At 51.6% G+C, this 17,783-nt stretch overlaps 1 protein-coding gene across 2 annotated transcripts in view; it reads left to right on the forward strand.

The window, feature by feature from the left end:
- Positions 1-17,783, forward strand: part of DENND11 (DENN domain containing 11) — a 51,135-nt gene that overhangs the window by 25,538 nt on the left and 7,814 nt on the right. The window contains exons 4-9 of one of the 2 annotated variants that reach the window (XM_032867449.1): positions 1,908-2,061; positions 8,562-8,700; positions 9,631-9,762; positions 9,981-10,131; positions 10,711-10,779; positions 12,667-12,881. In XM_032867449.1, the coding sequence (XP_032723340.1) occupies positions 1,908-2,061; positions 8,562-8,700; positions 9,631-9,762; positions 9,981-10,131; positions 10,711-10,779; positions 12,667-12,862 (841 nt within the window). In that variant the 3' untranslated portion in view covers positions 12,863-12,881. Of the gene's footprint in view, positions 1-1,907; positions 2,062-8,561; positions 8,701-9,630; positions 9,763-9,980; positions 10,132-10,710; positions 10,780-12,666; positions 13,582-17,783 lie in introns of those variants that run through there. The other variant, XM_032867442.1, reaches the window with a different exon arrangement.

A 17,783-nucleotide genomic window follows, 5' to 3' on the forward strand; every position in this document is an offset into this window, starting at 1 on the left:
AGCGGTAAGTTTCTAAAAATGTAGTTGATATTGATTTTTTTTTCTTTTTTAAACGTGAATTTGTCCCAAGACCTCCTCCAGGGGCTTGGCCTTACCCTCCCCCCTTTACCCTTTACCCTGTGTTGGGCCCTCACCATGCGCCCGGCTACATGTTGCGGGGTAGCTGGGGAGGAAGGAGCCGCGCGTCGTGAGTGACCAAAGTGGGGCATGAACTGCGTGAGGTGTTCTTTCTGCTTCATTTTCCCCTCAAAGGCTCTTGAGGAGGTACTGGTATCTCTGTCCGAAGGTGAGTGGGGAAACAGCGGGTTTTGAACAGTGTGGTAACTTGCCTGAGATCTCACCGTGTGGGGTGGCGGCATCGCCTTGGCGTCGGGAGCTGGGGGCTCCTCTGGAGAGGAGGCAGTTCGAGGGCAGCTGGCTCCCGGCTGGACTGTGAGAATCTTGACCCTGAGCAGTTTATGCCCAAGTTTGGGGTCGACCGACAGCGACGTATTGGGGCGCTTGCCTATTGTGTCATGGTCATTGTTGTTCCACAGTTCCAATCACACCATGATTGGCAGTATTTTGACTCTTGATTGTTGCAACATGATGGAAGTTGTAGGGCACCAGGAAAATAAGACTAAAAGGGTTGTAATGCCTTGTATTCCTCCCTGTGTTTGTTTCCTAAGGCTGTGCTAACAAAGTACCCCAAAGTGGGGGGTTTAAAGCGGCAGGAATCCTCTCATGTTCTGGAGGCGGGAAGTCTGAAATCAGGGCGTCAGGGTTGGCTCCTTCTGTGGCCGTGAGGAAGAATCTGTTCCTTGTTTCTCTCTTGGCTTCTGGTGGTCTGCTGGTGATCTCTGGTGGTCCTCACTCCTGACTTCTGCCTCTGTCTTCACGTGGTGGTCTCATGTGTATCTCAGTGTGTCCAGATTGCCCCCTTTTGATAAGGTCATTGGTCCTTTGGACTAGGATCCACTCCGGTGACTTCACTTTAACTTGATTATCTCTGTAAAGACTGTCTCCAAAGACGGTGCTCTTTGGTACTGAGAGTTAGGGATCCAGCAGATCTTTTTTCTGGAGGAGAATGGAGAGGGACAAATCACCCCTGAGCACCCCCATTCAACATGGCACCACAGAGTACCCACAATGCTCCTGTGCTTGACCCTGAGCACCCCCATTCAACATGGCGCCACATAGTACCCACAATGCTCCTGTGCTTGACCCTGAGCACCCCCATTCAACATGGCGCCACAGAGTACCCACAATGCTCCTATGCTTCACTTGAAGGCAGGATTCACCATTGTCCAGATGCCCCAGGGATTCAATGTGGCTTTCTTGGTTTGGGGGACAGTTGACAGGGCTTCCCACAGCCCAGTTTCTGCAGGCCCGAGCAGTTGGGGTGGGAAAATACGAGATTCTGCGTTTCTTATTATTTAATTACTTGATGCAGAAAATATGAGGCCTGGTGACATCCAGTAATGATTGTTTTCCCTTGAGACACCGAGGGGTCAGCTTCTTCTGAGTCTTCTATAACAAAGCAAACAAGCATGGTTTCTCGACAGCGAGGGGCTTTAAGCTGGGGATTTCGGGTCTTGCCAGCTGTCCCTGTCTCCGTGTTCTCCGGGAAGAGCCACACGTCCGTGAGCACACCTTGCCCTAGAACCATGGACGGTAGTCACAGTGTGTTCCTTCTGTGAGTTTCCCTCAAGGAGGAGAATGTGATCGAAGGCATCAGGGAGAATCAGACCCCACATTCGAGCTTTCCGTAAGGATCTTCTGTAACCAAAGTAGGCATCCGAGGCAACTTCAGAATGGGGGTCTTTTCGGTTTATCACTTTGTCCTTAAGCGTTCTAGCCCGTGGGACGAGGGGAGTGAGTGGCAAACACTGGGGCCGGAGCTGTTCTCACTGTGCGTGTGTTTGCAGACACCAGCTGGAGACGCCTGGTCATTACTCCCATCTGGCTGCGTTCTACGAGGACAAGAAAGGGGTGCTCCATGCCGGGCCGGGGAGAGGCGGCAGCCTGCCCCCCGTCTACTGGCTGCCTTCCATCCACCGATACATGTACCCCGAGATGAAGGTAGGGCTAGCCGTGCGCTCACACGGTCCTGGACTTGTGTCTGCTACCGTGGTTGTTGTTGTTGTTGTTTTTTAAATTCATAAGGAATTTATGTCTGGGACCTATGCCCAAAGTCTGGTTTTGATGGGTTTCTGACCTAAGCGTTTGGGTTCTTTTAAAACACAAGGCAACAGTATGCTTTCTAGACACGGCTGTCACCATGGAGCAAAGCCACGTGGGAGGCTAGGCCAGTCGTGGCGGAGTCCTAGCGGGGGCAAGGGGGCTTTGATTCTGGTATTGGCTGAGATCATTTAAAACCAGACCCTTGAACTGAAAAAATGAAAGAAGAAGAACATGGTGAACAGTTGTCCTGTTCCGTGGTTACCGTCTTCCTGCTGCTGCCTTATCACATTTTGTTCCAAAGTCCTTTGCCTGGGTGCCGGAATGTGTTCCTTCACAGTTCACAGCCTGAGGTGTTGGGAGGCTGCAGAGATGAGTAGGAATGTGAAGCTCCTTCTCCCTCCCCTGCAGGTGGTCACAAGCTAAGTCAGGGGAAACAGAGCTCCCTGGTGGGGATTCTGTGCCAGGGTTTGAGGGAAAACTCCGGCATCTTCGAAGAGGAGTTGGTCCCTGAAGTACTTGGCTGGGTGAGAAGGAAGGGATGCGGATTCCAGACCGAGGGGAGGCTCCTGGGAGCCGTGGTCTGTGGCGCTCTCAGAACGTTGGCATTCTGCCAGTATTTGTCTACACCTGATGCAGCATCTTTTCAAAAAATTTTTATTTATTTTTAAAGATTTTATTTATTTATTTGACAGAGATCACTAGTAGGCAGAGAGGCAGGCAGAGAGATAGGGGGAAGCAGGCTCCCCACTGAGCAGAGAGCCCGATGTGGGGCTCGATCCCAGGACCCTGAGATCATGACCCGAGCCAAAGGTAGAGGCTTAACCCACTGAGCCATCCAGGCGCCCCTCTTTTTTTTTTTTTTTTTAAAGTAAAGGATTGTTTCATAAACCAAGTGAGGTCTGTGAAGGTTCAGTGACTTAAGGCCTTACAGCTAGGAGATAGAGCCAGGATTTAAACATGGGGCTGGAGCCACAGCTAGTACGCGCGCTCCCCACCAGCTCTGTGGAGAGGTGGGTGGAAGAAAGCACAAGGGTGGTTCATAGGACAGAGATGCCGCAGGTTCGGCTCCAGATTGCCACGGTAAAGTGCCATAAAGTGAGTTCGATGCAGTGTTTGGTTTCCCAGTGCGGACAAAAGTTATGTTTACACCATGCTGTATTTTCTTAAATGTGCAATAATGCTGTGTCTAAAAAACAAAAGTACATACCTTAATGAAATAGTAATTTATTGCTAAAAATGCTAATCATCATCTGTGCTCTCAGTGTATTGTAATCACTGATCACAGATGACCATTACAAATATAATAATAATGAAAAAAAATTTTTTAACATTTATTTCTTGGGGCGCTTGGGTGTCTCAGTGGATTGGGCCTTTGCTTTCGGCTCAGGTCATGGTCTCAGGGTCCTGGAGTCAAGTCCCGCATCAGGCTCTCTGCTCGGCGGGGAGCCTGCTTCCCTCTCTCTCTCTCTCTCTCTGACTGCTTGTGATCTCTGTCAAATAAATAAATAAAATCTTAAAAAAAAAAAAAAGATTTATTTCTTTTAGAGAGCATGAGTAGGAGGGGGGACGAGAGGGAATCTCAAGCAGACTCTGCTGAGCATGGAGCCTGACACGGGGCTTGATCTCAGGACCCTGAGATCATGACCTGAGCTGAAGCCATGAGTTGGGTGCTTAACTGACTGAGCCACCCAGGCGCCCCAATAATAATGAAAATTTTGAAAAATTGTAAGAGTTACTAAAATGTGACACAGAGATGTGATGTGGGCAACTGCCATTGGGAAAATGACACCAATAGACTTGCTTGGTGCAAGGTTGCCACAGATTTTCAATTTATAAAAAATGCAGCAACTGTGAAGCCCAGTTAAGTGAAGGGTGGTAAAATGAGGTCTGCCTGTAGTTTGACTGGGATTGAATTTCCATGTCAACTGACCAGGAGAGAAACGATTAGAAAAGTAGGTTGGAATCAAATTGTAGAGAACCTTAAACACTTGAACAATGAATATGAACCCAGTAGATACCAGTTAGGGTCTTGCCAGGAAAACATAAACTATGTTAGATATTCCAAGAAACTTCATTTTTTAAAAGATTTTATTTATTTGACAGAGCACAAGCAAGGAGAGTGGCAGGGAGAGGGAGAGGAAGAAGCAGGCTCCCCACAGAGCAGGGAGCCCAATGTGGGACTTGATCCCAGGACCCTGGGATCATGACCTGAGCCAAAGTCAGACACTTAACCCACTGAGCCACCCAGGCACCCTCCAAGATCCTTTAATACAGAGAATCCATAATCTAGGCACTGGAAGGCTGAAAGAGCAAAAAGGGGGCAAGGGAATCTAGATATTTGTATTTATAGATAGCTCCCACCTTCTGTTAGCTACCCCAATGTTAATGGTTTGAATTAATACATATTTACTATCTCACAGTTTCTGTGAGCCAGGAATTCAGGCATGTTTTGGCTGGGTCCTCTGCTTTGTGGTCTCCCATGAGACCATAGTCAAGGTTTCAGCCAGGGGTAGGGTCTTGTCTGAAGGCTTGACTGGGGAAGTATCCACTTCCGAGCTTACGCGGTTGTTGGAGGATTGGTTTCCTTGAGGGCTAGTGGACTGAGGCCTTCAGTACGGCTGCCTCTGTGTTGTCCTTAGTCCATAGCAGGTAGGTCTCTCCAACGTGGTGGCTTGGTTCATCAAAGTCAGCAAGCGTAAAAGTCTCCTAGCAAGGGGGAAATCAAAATCCTTTGTAACCTAACTGGAAGTGACAAGCCCCTCAAAGTTGCCATCTTTTGTTGGTTAAAGCAAGTTGCTCAGGAGAGAGGATTACATAAGGCTGTAAATACCAAGAGGTGGGGATCACTGAGGGCCCTCTTAGAGGCTGCCTGCTGTGTGCACCCTCCCAAGGCTGGGATAGCAGAGGCCAGGATGACATTATCAAAACTACAGGGGCTTAAGGAAGGGCCCTACACAGCCTGTGCTCAGGTGTCTTAGGCTCTCTGCACCTGCTGATGCTGGACCCTTGAGGGTGGGGGGAGCTGAGGAGGGATGTGGCTTGGCTGCAGCTGCTGGGAGAAGCTGGAGGCCAGAATCAGAGATGACCTCTGCTGCTGGCGGAATACTAGCAGGAGTGAGACACTGAAGAGAGCTCCTTCTTCCTTCCAGCCGGTCATTTCATCCCAGGGGAGGAATATAACAGGAAGCCTGCTGCCACGGGAGTCCAGGGAATGTCGCTTAAAGAGTTCCCCGCACCACAGCGTGCCCTGAGAGGCAATAATTAAGAAACGTTCCTTAAGGGTCATTAGGCGATTCTGGGTCTGTACTGACTGAACCCTGATCTTGTCCTCGCCACTTCTAACTCTGACCCACTTTTTCCTTCTCAAATTGCTGCTGGGCTATCTCAAACCCACAGGGAGGTGACCAGCATCTGACCTGGGTGGCCCCGGATTCCTCCTCCCCATAGGCCATGAAGGAGGGATAGCAAGAAGAGAAAGGAAAATCGTCTTCTGCTTTGGCTCCATTGAGGGCAGCTCATGAGCACACATGTCAAACGCTACTTCCTGCAGGGGCAAGGGTACTGGGGTAGGTCGCAGATGGAAATGTGAGTGATCTTTTTACAAAACAATTTGGAAGTACTTATTAAAAATACCTGTACCCTTCGCTTTGGCAGTCCCGCTCCTTAGGATTTTTCCTGTATTTATAAACCACCAGAATACAGTGATGTCCCTCTAAGCGTGTTGAAGTCAGCAGTGTAGAGAGTGGTGGAAAGTGAGAATGCCCCATATATTAGACAGCCTGCATAAATAATGAATTAGGGCATACATCATTGATGTGGAGGGTCTACCAGGAAGTGTTTTTGGGTGAGAACAGCAAAGTGCAGAAAGCTATTTGTGATACAATCACGTGCTTTTGTACAGTAATCACAGCCTCAGGTATGGGTATCCATACTACACACACACATCGGTGTGGGACAGGGCTTCGGTATACACTAGGTTACTAATACATATATTACCTGGGGGTGAGATAAGATATGGAGGGACGGTGTGGATAAGTATAAAAAAGGAAAGGACCAGGAGAAAAATGACAGCACTTGAAACAATAACATATATATGACCAGTGGTCCTTTATGGAATATCGCATGTATGTACATATAAAGAAATGTCTCTAGAAGCTTTCTCTTGAAACATAATATTTTGTAGTCACAAGTTAAAAAACATAAATATGTAGTTCAGTGAATTTTTACAGTGTGAACACCCCTATGAAGAAAGGTTTACAGTAAGCGTTTAAAGTTGGGAGTCAGATCTGGGACGGTTGCAGAGACAAAAATCACTGGCAAGGGAGGAAGGAAGGCTCGAGGCCTCTCTGATGGGTCCGGCAGTGCCTGGTAGATGCCCCGCCTCAGGAGGTGGGGAAGTGGGGGAGAGCGTAGGGACTGCGCCCCAGGACCAGATGGAGTCCCTCCGCGGGTACGGGGTGGAGGGGAGGCGAGGGATGGAGACAGCCCACGGGGTCACCGGCCACAGCCGGGAGTGGAGAGAGCCTGGAATACAGGCCTTGGCAGGCCGGAGGGAAAATGTGAAGGCGGGAGACGAGTTTCCTATAAAAGCAACAGCAAAATGAGGCCCAGACCAGGGAAACAGATTTAGGTGAAAGCAGGAGAAATGTCCCTTGATGTAACCCCTTCCCTCATTGCCTGGGCCCAGCGCCAGCCCCGCACCTCAGCTATTAGAAGTTCCCAGGAAGTAACGTGTTGCCTCTTGTCTCCAGGCCTTTGCACACACTAGCCCCTCTACCAAGAACACTGTTGGTCCAGCTTCTCCATGTTCAAGCTGAGACACACCTGCCTCTAAGAATCGGGTCGGGTGCCTCCTGTGAGCTTCCATCTGCTCTCAGACTCGGATTGGATCGCAGGTGCACCTGCTTCTGCCTGTAGTTCCTACACTACATGGGGGGCCAGGGCTGGGCCTTTCCAAGGCTCATTGTCCAACTGAGCCTACTTCGCACAGTTAGTGCAAAGTTAGCATGTGAGAAACATTTCTTGTCCGAGCGCATCTGTGTGTGCATCCGTGAATGGATGAGTAAGTGAGACCAGAATTAAGGACTGATCATTTATTCTGGGATCCTAGGGCCCAGGACATGTTCAGGCAAAACACTGCTGGGCCTTCATACAGAGGAGGAACATGCTCGGGGCTTGAGGATCACCAGAGGGGAGGTTGGGAGGGACCTGGAGGGGCGTGGGCTCCTGTCCCGTTGCCTGCGTAATTTTGTGAAAGATTGGGGTTGGAGCAATCTGACCAGACCTGGTGGTTCGGGTTCTCTCCTGCTGGAGATCTGGGAGAGGTGTAGCACAGGGGCGGGACAGGGGCCCTCAGCAGAGGGCAGCCTTTCTGCCAGTTCGAGGCAAATGAAAGGCGCAGGTGTGGGAAGGATGCTGTCCCAGGAGAGGGTGGCTCATGCGGTGGGTCCCCAGGGCTACCAGCCAGCAAGCCCAGCTCTGGTCTCTGTGTGGGCGCAGCTCCTCAGATGTCCTCTCGCCAGCGCCCCCAGTGGGTGGTGGGCGCTATTGCTTCTGACACAAGCGTGGAAGTGACCTTCCAAAAGCCCTGCTGAGGGACAGAGCCGGAGGATTTCCTGTTTGATCAGCGCCTCCGTGCTGAGCATTTCATGTGGTTTTTTTCTCAGATGGTCCTGACAGCCATGGGAGGGACGGGATTTCACAGATCAGGAGAGTGAACAGGAAATGTTGGCTAACTTACCCCAGGCCTCCCATCAGTAAATGGCAGAGCTGGGATTGGAATTCAGCTTTTCTGGGGTCAGAGCTCCTGGGGACTTCCTGGCCCAGGGATCCTAGAAGCAGCCCTCGGCGGCGACAGGCTCCTTGCCCTTGGCAGGAAGGAAGAGGCCGGACCCCACGTGCCGCGTTATTGAGCGAGGACCCTTGAGGTCCTCCTACCTGTAACCTGCACACTCACTTCCCACAGTAGCATGCCCGTATACATGGGGAGCTCATCACCTCACCCCTTCCAGGGCTCAGTGATGGTTTTGAGTCGAAGGTTCTCTTTGAGGCGGTACTGTCGATTCAGAAACTTTTCTTCCTGACTTTTCAAAAATTACGTTCATCTTTTTTCTTGTGCAACCCCTCTCCTGAGTAAAGCCCTTCATGACCCCGAAACTCAGACCTCATTTCATTGTATCAGGGGAGCCGTTGGAGGATCGAAATCTCGTCTGAAAGTGAGGCTCTAAAGTGAATAATGCCATTTTGTGTGGAAGTAGCCATCCCTCGGTGCCATGTTGGTTGTTCTCTGCAGTTTGTGGGGGGCGGGAGGTAGGTGTTTCGCGCACAGCTGTACTGAGTCATTTTTCACATCTTGAATGGGCTTGTCTCTTCCTCTTTTTTTTTTTTTTTTTTCCCAGATCACGCACCCAGCTGGCTGCATGTCTCAGTTTATCAAGTTCTTTGGAGAACAGATCCTCATCCTTTGGAAATTCGCCTTACTTCGAAAACGCATTTTGATATTTTCTCCCCCTCCTGTGGGTGTCGTGTGCTACAGAGGTAACTAGAAGCCAGCGTTCGGTTTTCTAGAGCAGAAACCACCTGAGTCTTCACATTGTTGACCAAGTTCAGAAGAGTTTGGGGTGTCCCAGGGGGTCCCAGTTTTCCAGCATGGGAATATCAGGGTTGGCCTTGTGTTCTAGAATGGGCTCTGGTGGCAGAGCAGAAGTTGGGTTGGGCGATGCATCCATAGTCCGGTGGGAGAGAATAGATGTGAGAGAAGGTGGACTCTGATACGTCGAGGAGGTAAACCTGGCAGACGCTGGTGTGTGATGTGGGTCGTACGGTTCTGATGTGTGTGAGGTAATGGAGGAAGGGTCCAGGATGACAAGGATGGTGGGGCCACCAGATGGGGGCCCAGGAGGAGGAGAGGGGGTGGGGTGGTAGCCTTGGCCTTGTACATGAGGAGGACACGAGGCACCGGTGCAGTCAGGTCAGGACCTCGGGGGAAAGTCAGGCTGGAGAAAGAGACTTGACAGTGGCATACAGTGCCGGTGACCACAGGATGGATGGTGTCCCTCGGGGAGAGCCAGAGTGAGGGGAGGTGATGTAGGCACAGGAGGTGAAGCAACACACAGGGACGACAAAGGTGACTGAGCTGGGGCTCAGTCAGGGAGGGAACCAGGAGATGGGGTTACCACAGCCAGGAGTTACGAGGAAGGGGAGGGTCAACGGCACCAGACCGTAAGCAAGACCTCGTGAGGGAAGACTGGAAACCATCTGTTGGCTGTGTAAGGCCTCCTTGGTGTCCCTTGAGATCGCGTTGCGCTGTGGGACCGGAAAGGCTGGCACCCCTGCCCAAACCCCTCAGAATGCCAGAGCTCCACGGTGACTCCGGTTCTAGGACAGGCTGACTGCTGGGAGGGGGCGGCCAGCGGGCTGCGAGGGAGGAGGGACACACTCTTCCTCTCTCCCCTCCCCGTCCCACAGTGTACTGCTGCTGCTGTCTGGCCAACGTCTCCCTGCCTGGAATCGGGGGCACCATTCCCGAGTCCAAGCCTTTCTTCTATGTGAACGTGGCTGACATCGAGAGCCTGGAGGTAGAGGTGTCCTATGTGGCCTGTGAGTACGGGGCCCTCCCCGCGTCCTGCCCACACGTCCTCGGCCCGAATCCCTCCGGCAGCCCCGCTGGAAGCTGGGCTCTAGCCCTCCGGCTCCCCGGGGGGGCCTCCTCCTCGCAGACGCGGGGCTCCCGGACCCCTCCTGTCCTCAGTGGGCCCGGGCGGGTGCGTTTTGGGGACGGCCTCCAGGTTCCCAGACCCCGAACTCGGATGTCGCAGGCACCACGGAGAAGATTTTCGAGGAGAAGCGGGAGCTGTACGACGTCTACGTGGACAACCAGAACGTGAAGACGCACCACGACCACCTGCAGCCCTTGCTGAAGATCAACAGCGCCGACCGCGAGAAGTACCGGCGGCTCAACGAGCAGAGGTGAGGGGGTGGGGGCCGGCCCGCGCCCTGCCAGAGGGGGCGCGGGGGTCTGTCTGTGAGGCCCGCGCTGCCCGCCCATCCCCCGTGCTGCGTCGGGGTGGCACGTACCCGTGGGGTGACTTCTTTCCGGTGGGCCTCAGACCCCGGGGGACCCCAGGGACAGCACCAGCCTGGAATGAGCACCCAGGGAGCCCGGTGTTGCCAACGTGCTTATGCGTCCTCTCGCCTAATTCTCAGACTTTGGTTCTGTGCCGTGAGTGGCCTCGTGCGGTATCAGTGGCGACATCAGTAATATCGTCCCCATCATCCCTGTTCAGAGGGCGTTTAAGAAAGATGGTCGCTTGCCTGAGATCACATGGGGCCGCAACTGGCCCCGCACCCCAGGGGTTGGACTCCAAGCCCCGTTGATTCCTTTCCTGTCCGTCTTCCACAGCTTTGGGGCCCGGGGCTGGGGCTGCCCTTCCTGGGGGGGGTGGAGGGTGGGGTGGCCCATGCAGGGGCCTGACCGAGGACCTGCCAGATGTCGTGGGTCCTGCAGCCCCATCGGAGCGTGATGGTGGCCTCCCTCCCTCCCCACAGGCAGATGCTGCTGTACTCCCAGGAGGTGGAGGACGACTACAACCCTTGTGAGGAGGACCTCTTTGTGCTGTAAGTCAGCCTGGCGCGTGCGGGGTTTTCCTGAGGATTCCGCAGCACCCACCGCTTTGGGCCTCGACCCTTCCCCTGTCACCCTGCGCAGCCCAGGCACGTCCTTTGTTGCTGCCAGGTGCGCTGGGAGCTGGGCTCCGTATGGAGTCCGCCGCGAGCCCTGAGATGCCATCGGGGGGACCCCCCAGAGAAGTTAAGGAGAGAAGCAGGGAAGTTCAGAGAAAATGGGAGTCCCAGTGTGTCTTTCCCGTGAGCATTCCCTGCGGATGTCCACTGCATAGACGCATCTGTCCTTCAGGACTCAGGGCTTCTCCTCCATCGCTTGTTTGAATAAAGCTGTTCCTCACGTTCAGTATTATGGGAGAATCAGAAATTGTGACTTTTGAACCCAATGAAAGCTCTTGCCCCTGTATGTGATGGTGTTTGGGGCAGGACCCGTGGTCCGTACACCTCACGGCATTTGTCTCCCGTCTGAGCAGCTGTGGGAAACAGCGATTAGGGAGGAGGACAGAACAGCGTTTGCAACAGAAGCCATTCTCCCTGGTCCCTGTTGGTCTTCCTTCCCTGTGTGCTGGGGTGGGGGCAAGAAGGGGCCCTTGCAGCTAGAACGGTGCCTGGCTTGGAGACCTTTTTTTTCTTTTAATTTTATTTATTTATTTGAGAGAAAGAGAGTGAGAGAAAGAGCACACAAGCAGGGGGAGCAGCAGGCAGAGGGAGAAGCAGGCTCCCCGCCGAGCAGGGAGCCTATTGTGGGGCTCGATCCCAGGACTCTGAGATCATGATCTGAGCCGAAGGCAGACATTCAACTGACTGAGCCACCCAGGAGCCCCATGGCTTGGAAAACTTCTGATAAAGTGTACTTCCCAATCCTCCCATGATGTTGACATGTAACAGTGTATGGAATTGAGCAAAGAGCCCACAGTGTTGTCAAGGTGTGACAGTTCTGCTACATCTGAAATTCCTGAGAGTTGAGAGTCGCTTTGGGCCTGAGGAGCCTTTGCCGAGCCTGAGACCCCTGTGGAACACAGCTAAAAAGTCAGGACAGTGAATGCCTTTTCTGCATATGACTTGTATGACTTGTACCACAAACCCATGACATTCAAATCGTGTTCTGTGTATAATCCCACCACCACCGGCAGCAGCAGGAAAAAAAAAAAAAAGCGAATCAAACGAAAACAAATACAGGGAGCCATGGCGGTATTGGTGCCTATCAATGTCCCCGTCAATATCCCTGGTGCCTTCTGTGTCCCTGTCACCCCCGTCTCCCAGCTTGGCTGGCTGTGAGACCTCCCTGGGCCTGCCCCGGCTCCTGAGCCCCAGCTCTGCCCGGCATGCTCTGTGGGATCTCAGGCCCCCAGTGGCTCAGGCTGGGGGCTGGACCGGTTCGGGGCCCTACTCTGTTCCCACCGTGGCTCACCCCTGCTGCTGGCTCCAGTGGCCTTGTCCCCGAGGCTTTGAAGATGAATTTTAGTTTCTCACATTCTGTCTAGACCTCAGAGCTGCATCATCAGTGGGTTTGGGGTTTTGTTTTTTCTTTCTCCTCCCCTTATGACTAGGAGACAAAGGAACACAGAGTACGGGAACACAATACAGCATCTGTAGGAACCTTCCACAGGAAAGTTGGGTTTTGGCAGTCGGGCCATCACTGGTTCAAAGACTTTGCCAATCATACTGTGGTTAGTGTCCATGGTTTCTTTACTAAACCTTGTGTCAACCCTGGAACTTTGATCCTATTTCCTTATTTTCAGGACTATTTCTGAGTTTGAAACCATTTAAAAGGATCTTAAAGCCATGTAGTCCCAGTTCCTCATGTGGGGATTATTGGGTGACTTGTTTTGTTTTGGCTTTTCTGCCCTCCCTTCCCTGTGTCTTCTCTGGCGAATGCAGGTTTTTCTTAGAGCAAAACAACCGGATATTTCAGACTTTGCTGGAGGTGTCCGCCAGTCAAGATAAAACTCTGACCGCTGAGCATGCCCGTGGCATGGGTCTAGACCCCCAGGGAGACCGGAGCTTTCTGATGGACCTGCTGGAGGCCTACGGCATCGACGTCATGTTGGTCATCGACAACCCCTGTTGCCCATAGGAAGAGGGAGCCAAGGCTGGTGAGCCTCCCTCACGTGGGGATTTCACAACGGGCCCCAGAAGACCTCATTTTTTATTAAGTTGACACAAAGGATTATGGTTTCTACTTTCCAACAAATGTGATTTTTGCAGTCTCCTTTCTTCGCTTCCTCCCTAGTGGTAAGACGAGGCCATCTTGGTTTTATGTCCTGCTTTGATAAGATGCCGGGATCCACCAATTTCTCCCAGAGCAGAGTCTCTCATCTCCTTGTTGAGTGACTTTGAGGGGATGTGGTGAAGGCCGTCTGTCACCAGGAGCGGGCCGAGCTCTGGAAACACTGGGGAGGACTATTCAGAAAGTCTCTGTAGTTTTCATCCCTTGAGGTACTGGAGAATGAGAGCGCTGTCCCCGGACAGCTGCGGACGTGCATCTCCTGGAGGTGGAAGCTAGACCTCATGACCCTTCACAGTTTTTCTCCATTCCGGGAGTCCAGTGTTAGGATCAAATCCCTTTCCCTGTTCACTGGGGCAAATCTGAGTCTTGTCTGTTCATGTGAGTAGAGATCTCAAAGAGGAACAAAAGGATGTTTCTGTCATTAAGGAAGAGCTTCTCTAAGGACAGAATGACAGGAAGAGGTTTTCTACCAGCCAGCTGGAAAGTAAAATTGTAGAATGAAGCCTGAAGCTTTCCGCAGAGTAAATTGGTGGTGGCCACTCCATGCGGTACTCCCCCTTTCCCCGAGTCCCTAGACTCCCCTCTAGGGATGGCCCTGGAGCTTGCAAGCAAATTCATTATACAATGTAGTTTCTCTGAAGCGTTAACTATCCTTTTGGGGTAACTTAGGTATTTTTAAAGGGTACTGTTTGTTGCCAGGAAAGGCAGAGCAGTTGGGGTTCAAACAGGATAGAGAAGATGTTTCTCCATCTGAGAGTTCTCTGGACACATCATAGCAGAGCCTCTAGATCAAAACAGAGATTGACTGGATTCTGTAATCAAACAAGGATCTGAGCTGGTCACTCTGACTTTGGAGCAAGACTTTGTACCAGTTTGGAGCCCCTCACAAATTTCTCTTCCGTGGAGATGACATTCCTTGAGCTAAGTATTTGGGGCCAGAGACTACACATGTGTCAAGAGCGAATTTGACAGTGCCTTCACCTGGGGGAGTGGTTGGAACCCCTGAGTGTCCGTGATGAGTTCACCTGCATTCCCCTGACATGTTTTGGTCTGAAGTGACTCCCGTCAGTCCCTGCCTCTTCTCTTCCCAGGGATGCCAGCTTTGAGGAGACAGTGGTTGTTTGAAGCCAGCTCTCATGGGTAGAGTTTAGGTCTTTTTGGCCATAGGATTTTGACTTGGGCTTCTGGGTTGTTGGTGACAGTTTCTTCCCTTTCGCCCTTCTTGCCTGGCTGTGTCGTCGGCCTAGCCGTCCACGTGTCCACATCTGTGACCGGGTTCCAGCCAGGCTAATACACACAGCAGAGAAAGAACTTTCGAATGGATGGATCACACGTCTCATCTCAAGACTAGCTTTTTAGGGCTCATTGCTTTATTCAAAGACATTTTCACTGTAGCTCCTTGATACGGGACTCAAGACTAAAGAAATTCACATGTACAAATGCAAATATGTACTGGTTAATCAAAGTAGCATCTTTTATGTAAATATATCAATAAGTTTGGGCGTTGAAGTGTGAACTGTGCAGCTAACACTCTTCTCTCCTCTGCAGTGTGGGTTTAGCCATCATTTCAGTAATGTACATGTTTACAAAAGCAGCTTTGCCACCTCTCTCCTTCAAGAGCAGCCTTCTCTTGTCTCTGGGAAGGAGCGGACTTTCTGACCCGCGTTGAGTGACGGTTACTTTTCGTGGTGTCTGAATGCTCAAGGTTTTCAAAGTTAGGGGGTGGTGTGTCAGAAGCAGGGCTAGGTGTGACAGGAAAGGTCGGGTTCTCTCAGTGGACGTGGGCCCTCTTTCTCGGGACCTGAGGGCTTTGTTGGAAGCCGTCTTTGAGCACGTCTGCGCCCATGCCCTCCTGCAGGCAGACACCTGTGTTTCTGTGGCTTTGTGACTTGATGCTCACCGGTGTTCATGTAAAGGTCATAAGGTGAAAATGAGGTTCTGGTATTTTCCTTTGAATGCTGGGTGGGGCCCTGGGCTCCTTGCAGCTCCACACCCTTCCAGGTGGCCGTGGGGCCTCTCTGTGCGGTCCCCTCACACTCATGCAGGGGGCAGGATGGGTGCCGAGGGGAGTGCACTAGCAAGCCTGGGCCCAGCTGACCCCGAAACAGAACTCCCCCACCCACTCTGTATCCCTTCTGAGAGAGAACGCAAGGACTCCGTCCTTCCCTTGCAGCTTGCTTCCGGGCCGGAAGTCCGGCGCCGCACCCCGGCTGGCGGAGCAGCATGCCCGGTGGTCACTGTCCCCATCCCCCGAGTGTCTCTTGCCTGGACTGTGATAGGAGCCTCTTGTTTCTGAGGTCACCTTTTGGCATTGTTCCTGACTCTGCTCCCTTCCCCCCGCCCCCCACCTTCTCCCCACTTGTGCGGTTAGCAGCCCCACCCAGCGTCCTTTGCCGCCCGCTCTGCTAAGAGGGGAGCTGGGGGGTGAGGTGCCTGGCGGGACTCCCCGTGGTGAAAGCAGGAGCTAGAAGCCACACGGACCTGCTTTTCTGCCGTTGTTGAACAGTTTCCTTAAAACCCTTCTGCTTTTGTTCGGAAGACCTGGTCAGCTGTCTTCTTTCCTGCCTCGTAGGTCCCTAAACTCTGGAGGGGCAGGGATTCCTGAAACAGGGCTGGAAGCCTAGGGAGGAGGAGCTTGACTCATGATCGCCTTCTACTCTGTCAACTGTTGAACCCCAGCGCCCCCCACCCTTACCCCCTTGGGCTTGGTCCTTCCGAGACCTTGAAGCCTGATCCGATGCCGTGCTGTGAGCCACGTGCTCACCTGGAAACACGGCTGACCTGAGACATCTGGGCTGCTGTCATCCCTGAGTCGAGTCCGACAAAAGCCAGGTGGCAAGATGCCTTATGGGGCCAGGAATCTGGGCTTAGGGTTTACTGATGTCTAGCAAAATGTGACAGAGGCCTCTTAAAGTGGGTTTTTTCCCAATTCTGCAGGCTTGGCAGATGGTAATATTCAGCCTTGGAGAACATGTCCAGTTGTGCTCTGGCTTAGGAGTCTCCTCGGGAGTCAGAAACGGCAGGATTTCTCTCTTATGAGAAACTAAAATGTGCGCCAATTAGTTTAGCATCAGTGATGGCTTTAATCACGGGAAGCACTGCTTGGGCCTGGTGTGGATCTGTCCAGGGCGCCACCTGGGGCCTCGTCCAGTCCTCCGTCGGGACAGCCGTGAGCTAGAAGGCACCTGCCCCCCACAGCTGCCACCCAGCATGGCAGCTCTTCCGTTTGGCTCCTGGTGCTGAATTCATGGATCGTGATCGCAGTCATTGAGCCCAGAATCTGCATCTCAAACTTACCTTGTTTTGTTCCCCATGAACATCAAGATGGGAATTTCCAGAGTAGCACAGGGCACAGACCTGTGCAGACTCATTTGTCAGCGTAACTACCTGGTATTTTAGGGAGAAGATAAAGATAAGTCATAGCTGGGTTTTCATTCTGGTGGCTACGAGGATGAACTTGCTATTTGTCTTGATACACTGAAAGCCCTTCCGATACAATAAAAATATGACATTATTCAGGGCCCTTAGGGAACCTTCTGTAAAGGGCAGTCATGAATTAAATTCTTAATGGTAGGACAGCAGCCCTCTGGGAAGAGGCAGGGACCTCAGGGACCTTTTTTTCTTTTTCTTTTTTCTAAAACTGTATAGCCCAAGCAATGGATTAAGATACTTTCTCCAAGTCCCTGGACAGATCAGACTTGTAGAAGTAAGGGCACAGTAAGGTGCTGAATAAATGACAAGGCAATGGTCAGCCAGACTGTGAACTTGGCTTCGTTAGGATATCCATTCTGAACTAGGCAAGAAAGTGAACATGGGGACCAACGTATCACATGGGGGCTTTCACCTCCTTGTCCAGTTCCTTGCTAGCAGGCTCGGAATCCATGAGGGCCAGCCCAAGGATCTTCCTGCCGCACCTCTCGGTCCTACTTCCTGCCCTGCAGCAAGGCTCCCTGACCTGTCCCTTCTCATTTCAGGAAAACCGTTTTCTGATTCAGGTAGGGGAAGAGGAGGAGTCAAGGGCTCCTTACTCCTGAGTCGTGGATTTTTGGGATTCCATTGTAAGACTCATATACCTCTCTCTTCCCAGGAGCTGCTAGGGCACCGCCTATTGGGAGAAAGGCCAACTGTGAATTAAGTTCATGTTTTTCTTATAAGAAATGGGAGTTTATTTTTCTATCGATATTACTATGTGATGAATGGAGCGTGCAGATGTTGAAGTGGAAGGAGATTTCCAAACTATAAGCCTTGAAAAAATGCGAAGTTTTGTAATTTGGAAGCAACTGAGACCCCATAAACATTTTAGTATTTGTTTTCGAGAGTAAGGAGATGGTGCTGTGAAATCTGAACCACACTCTCTAGGAGACGAATGTGATGGTCTGGGGGAGCATGACACGGTCCCCGACCTTAGGGAAAATTCTTGTACAGTGTGTAAACGTGAGAATGCTGATTAGGGAGCCTCTTACTAGAGTGGTGTGGTTTTATAACCTGGCACTTTAATTCTTTTCTGGAGCCAGAATACAGGGGCAGTTGGATGAAACTGCACATTTAGAAAGGAAGTGAAAATTTCCTAGTGCTTATAAATGAAGATGGGGAAATAAAGCCCTTTAGAGTTATTCTAGAAGCCCAGCAAAACATGGGCTTTTAGTGCTAACATAACTTCAGTTCAGAAAATTTATTTACTTACCACGGGAGAAGGATAGGTGTGATTTACTTACGTTGGTTTTAGAATGCAGGTTTAGACTAACAATACATTTACTCTGCTTTTTTG

This window comes from Lontra canadensis, unplaced genomic scaffold (genome assembly GCF_010015895.1).
Source record: "Lontra canadensis isolate GAN:19392208 unplaced genomic scaffold, GSC_riverotter_1.0 scaffold2, whole genome shotgun sequence".
Classification (NCBI taxonomy): Eukaryota; Metazoa; Chordata; class Mammalia; order Carnivora; family Mustelidae; genus Lontra; species Lontra canadensis.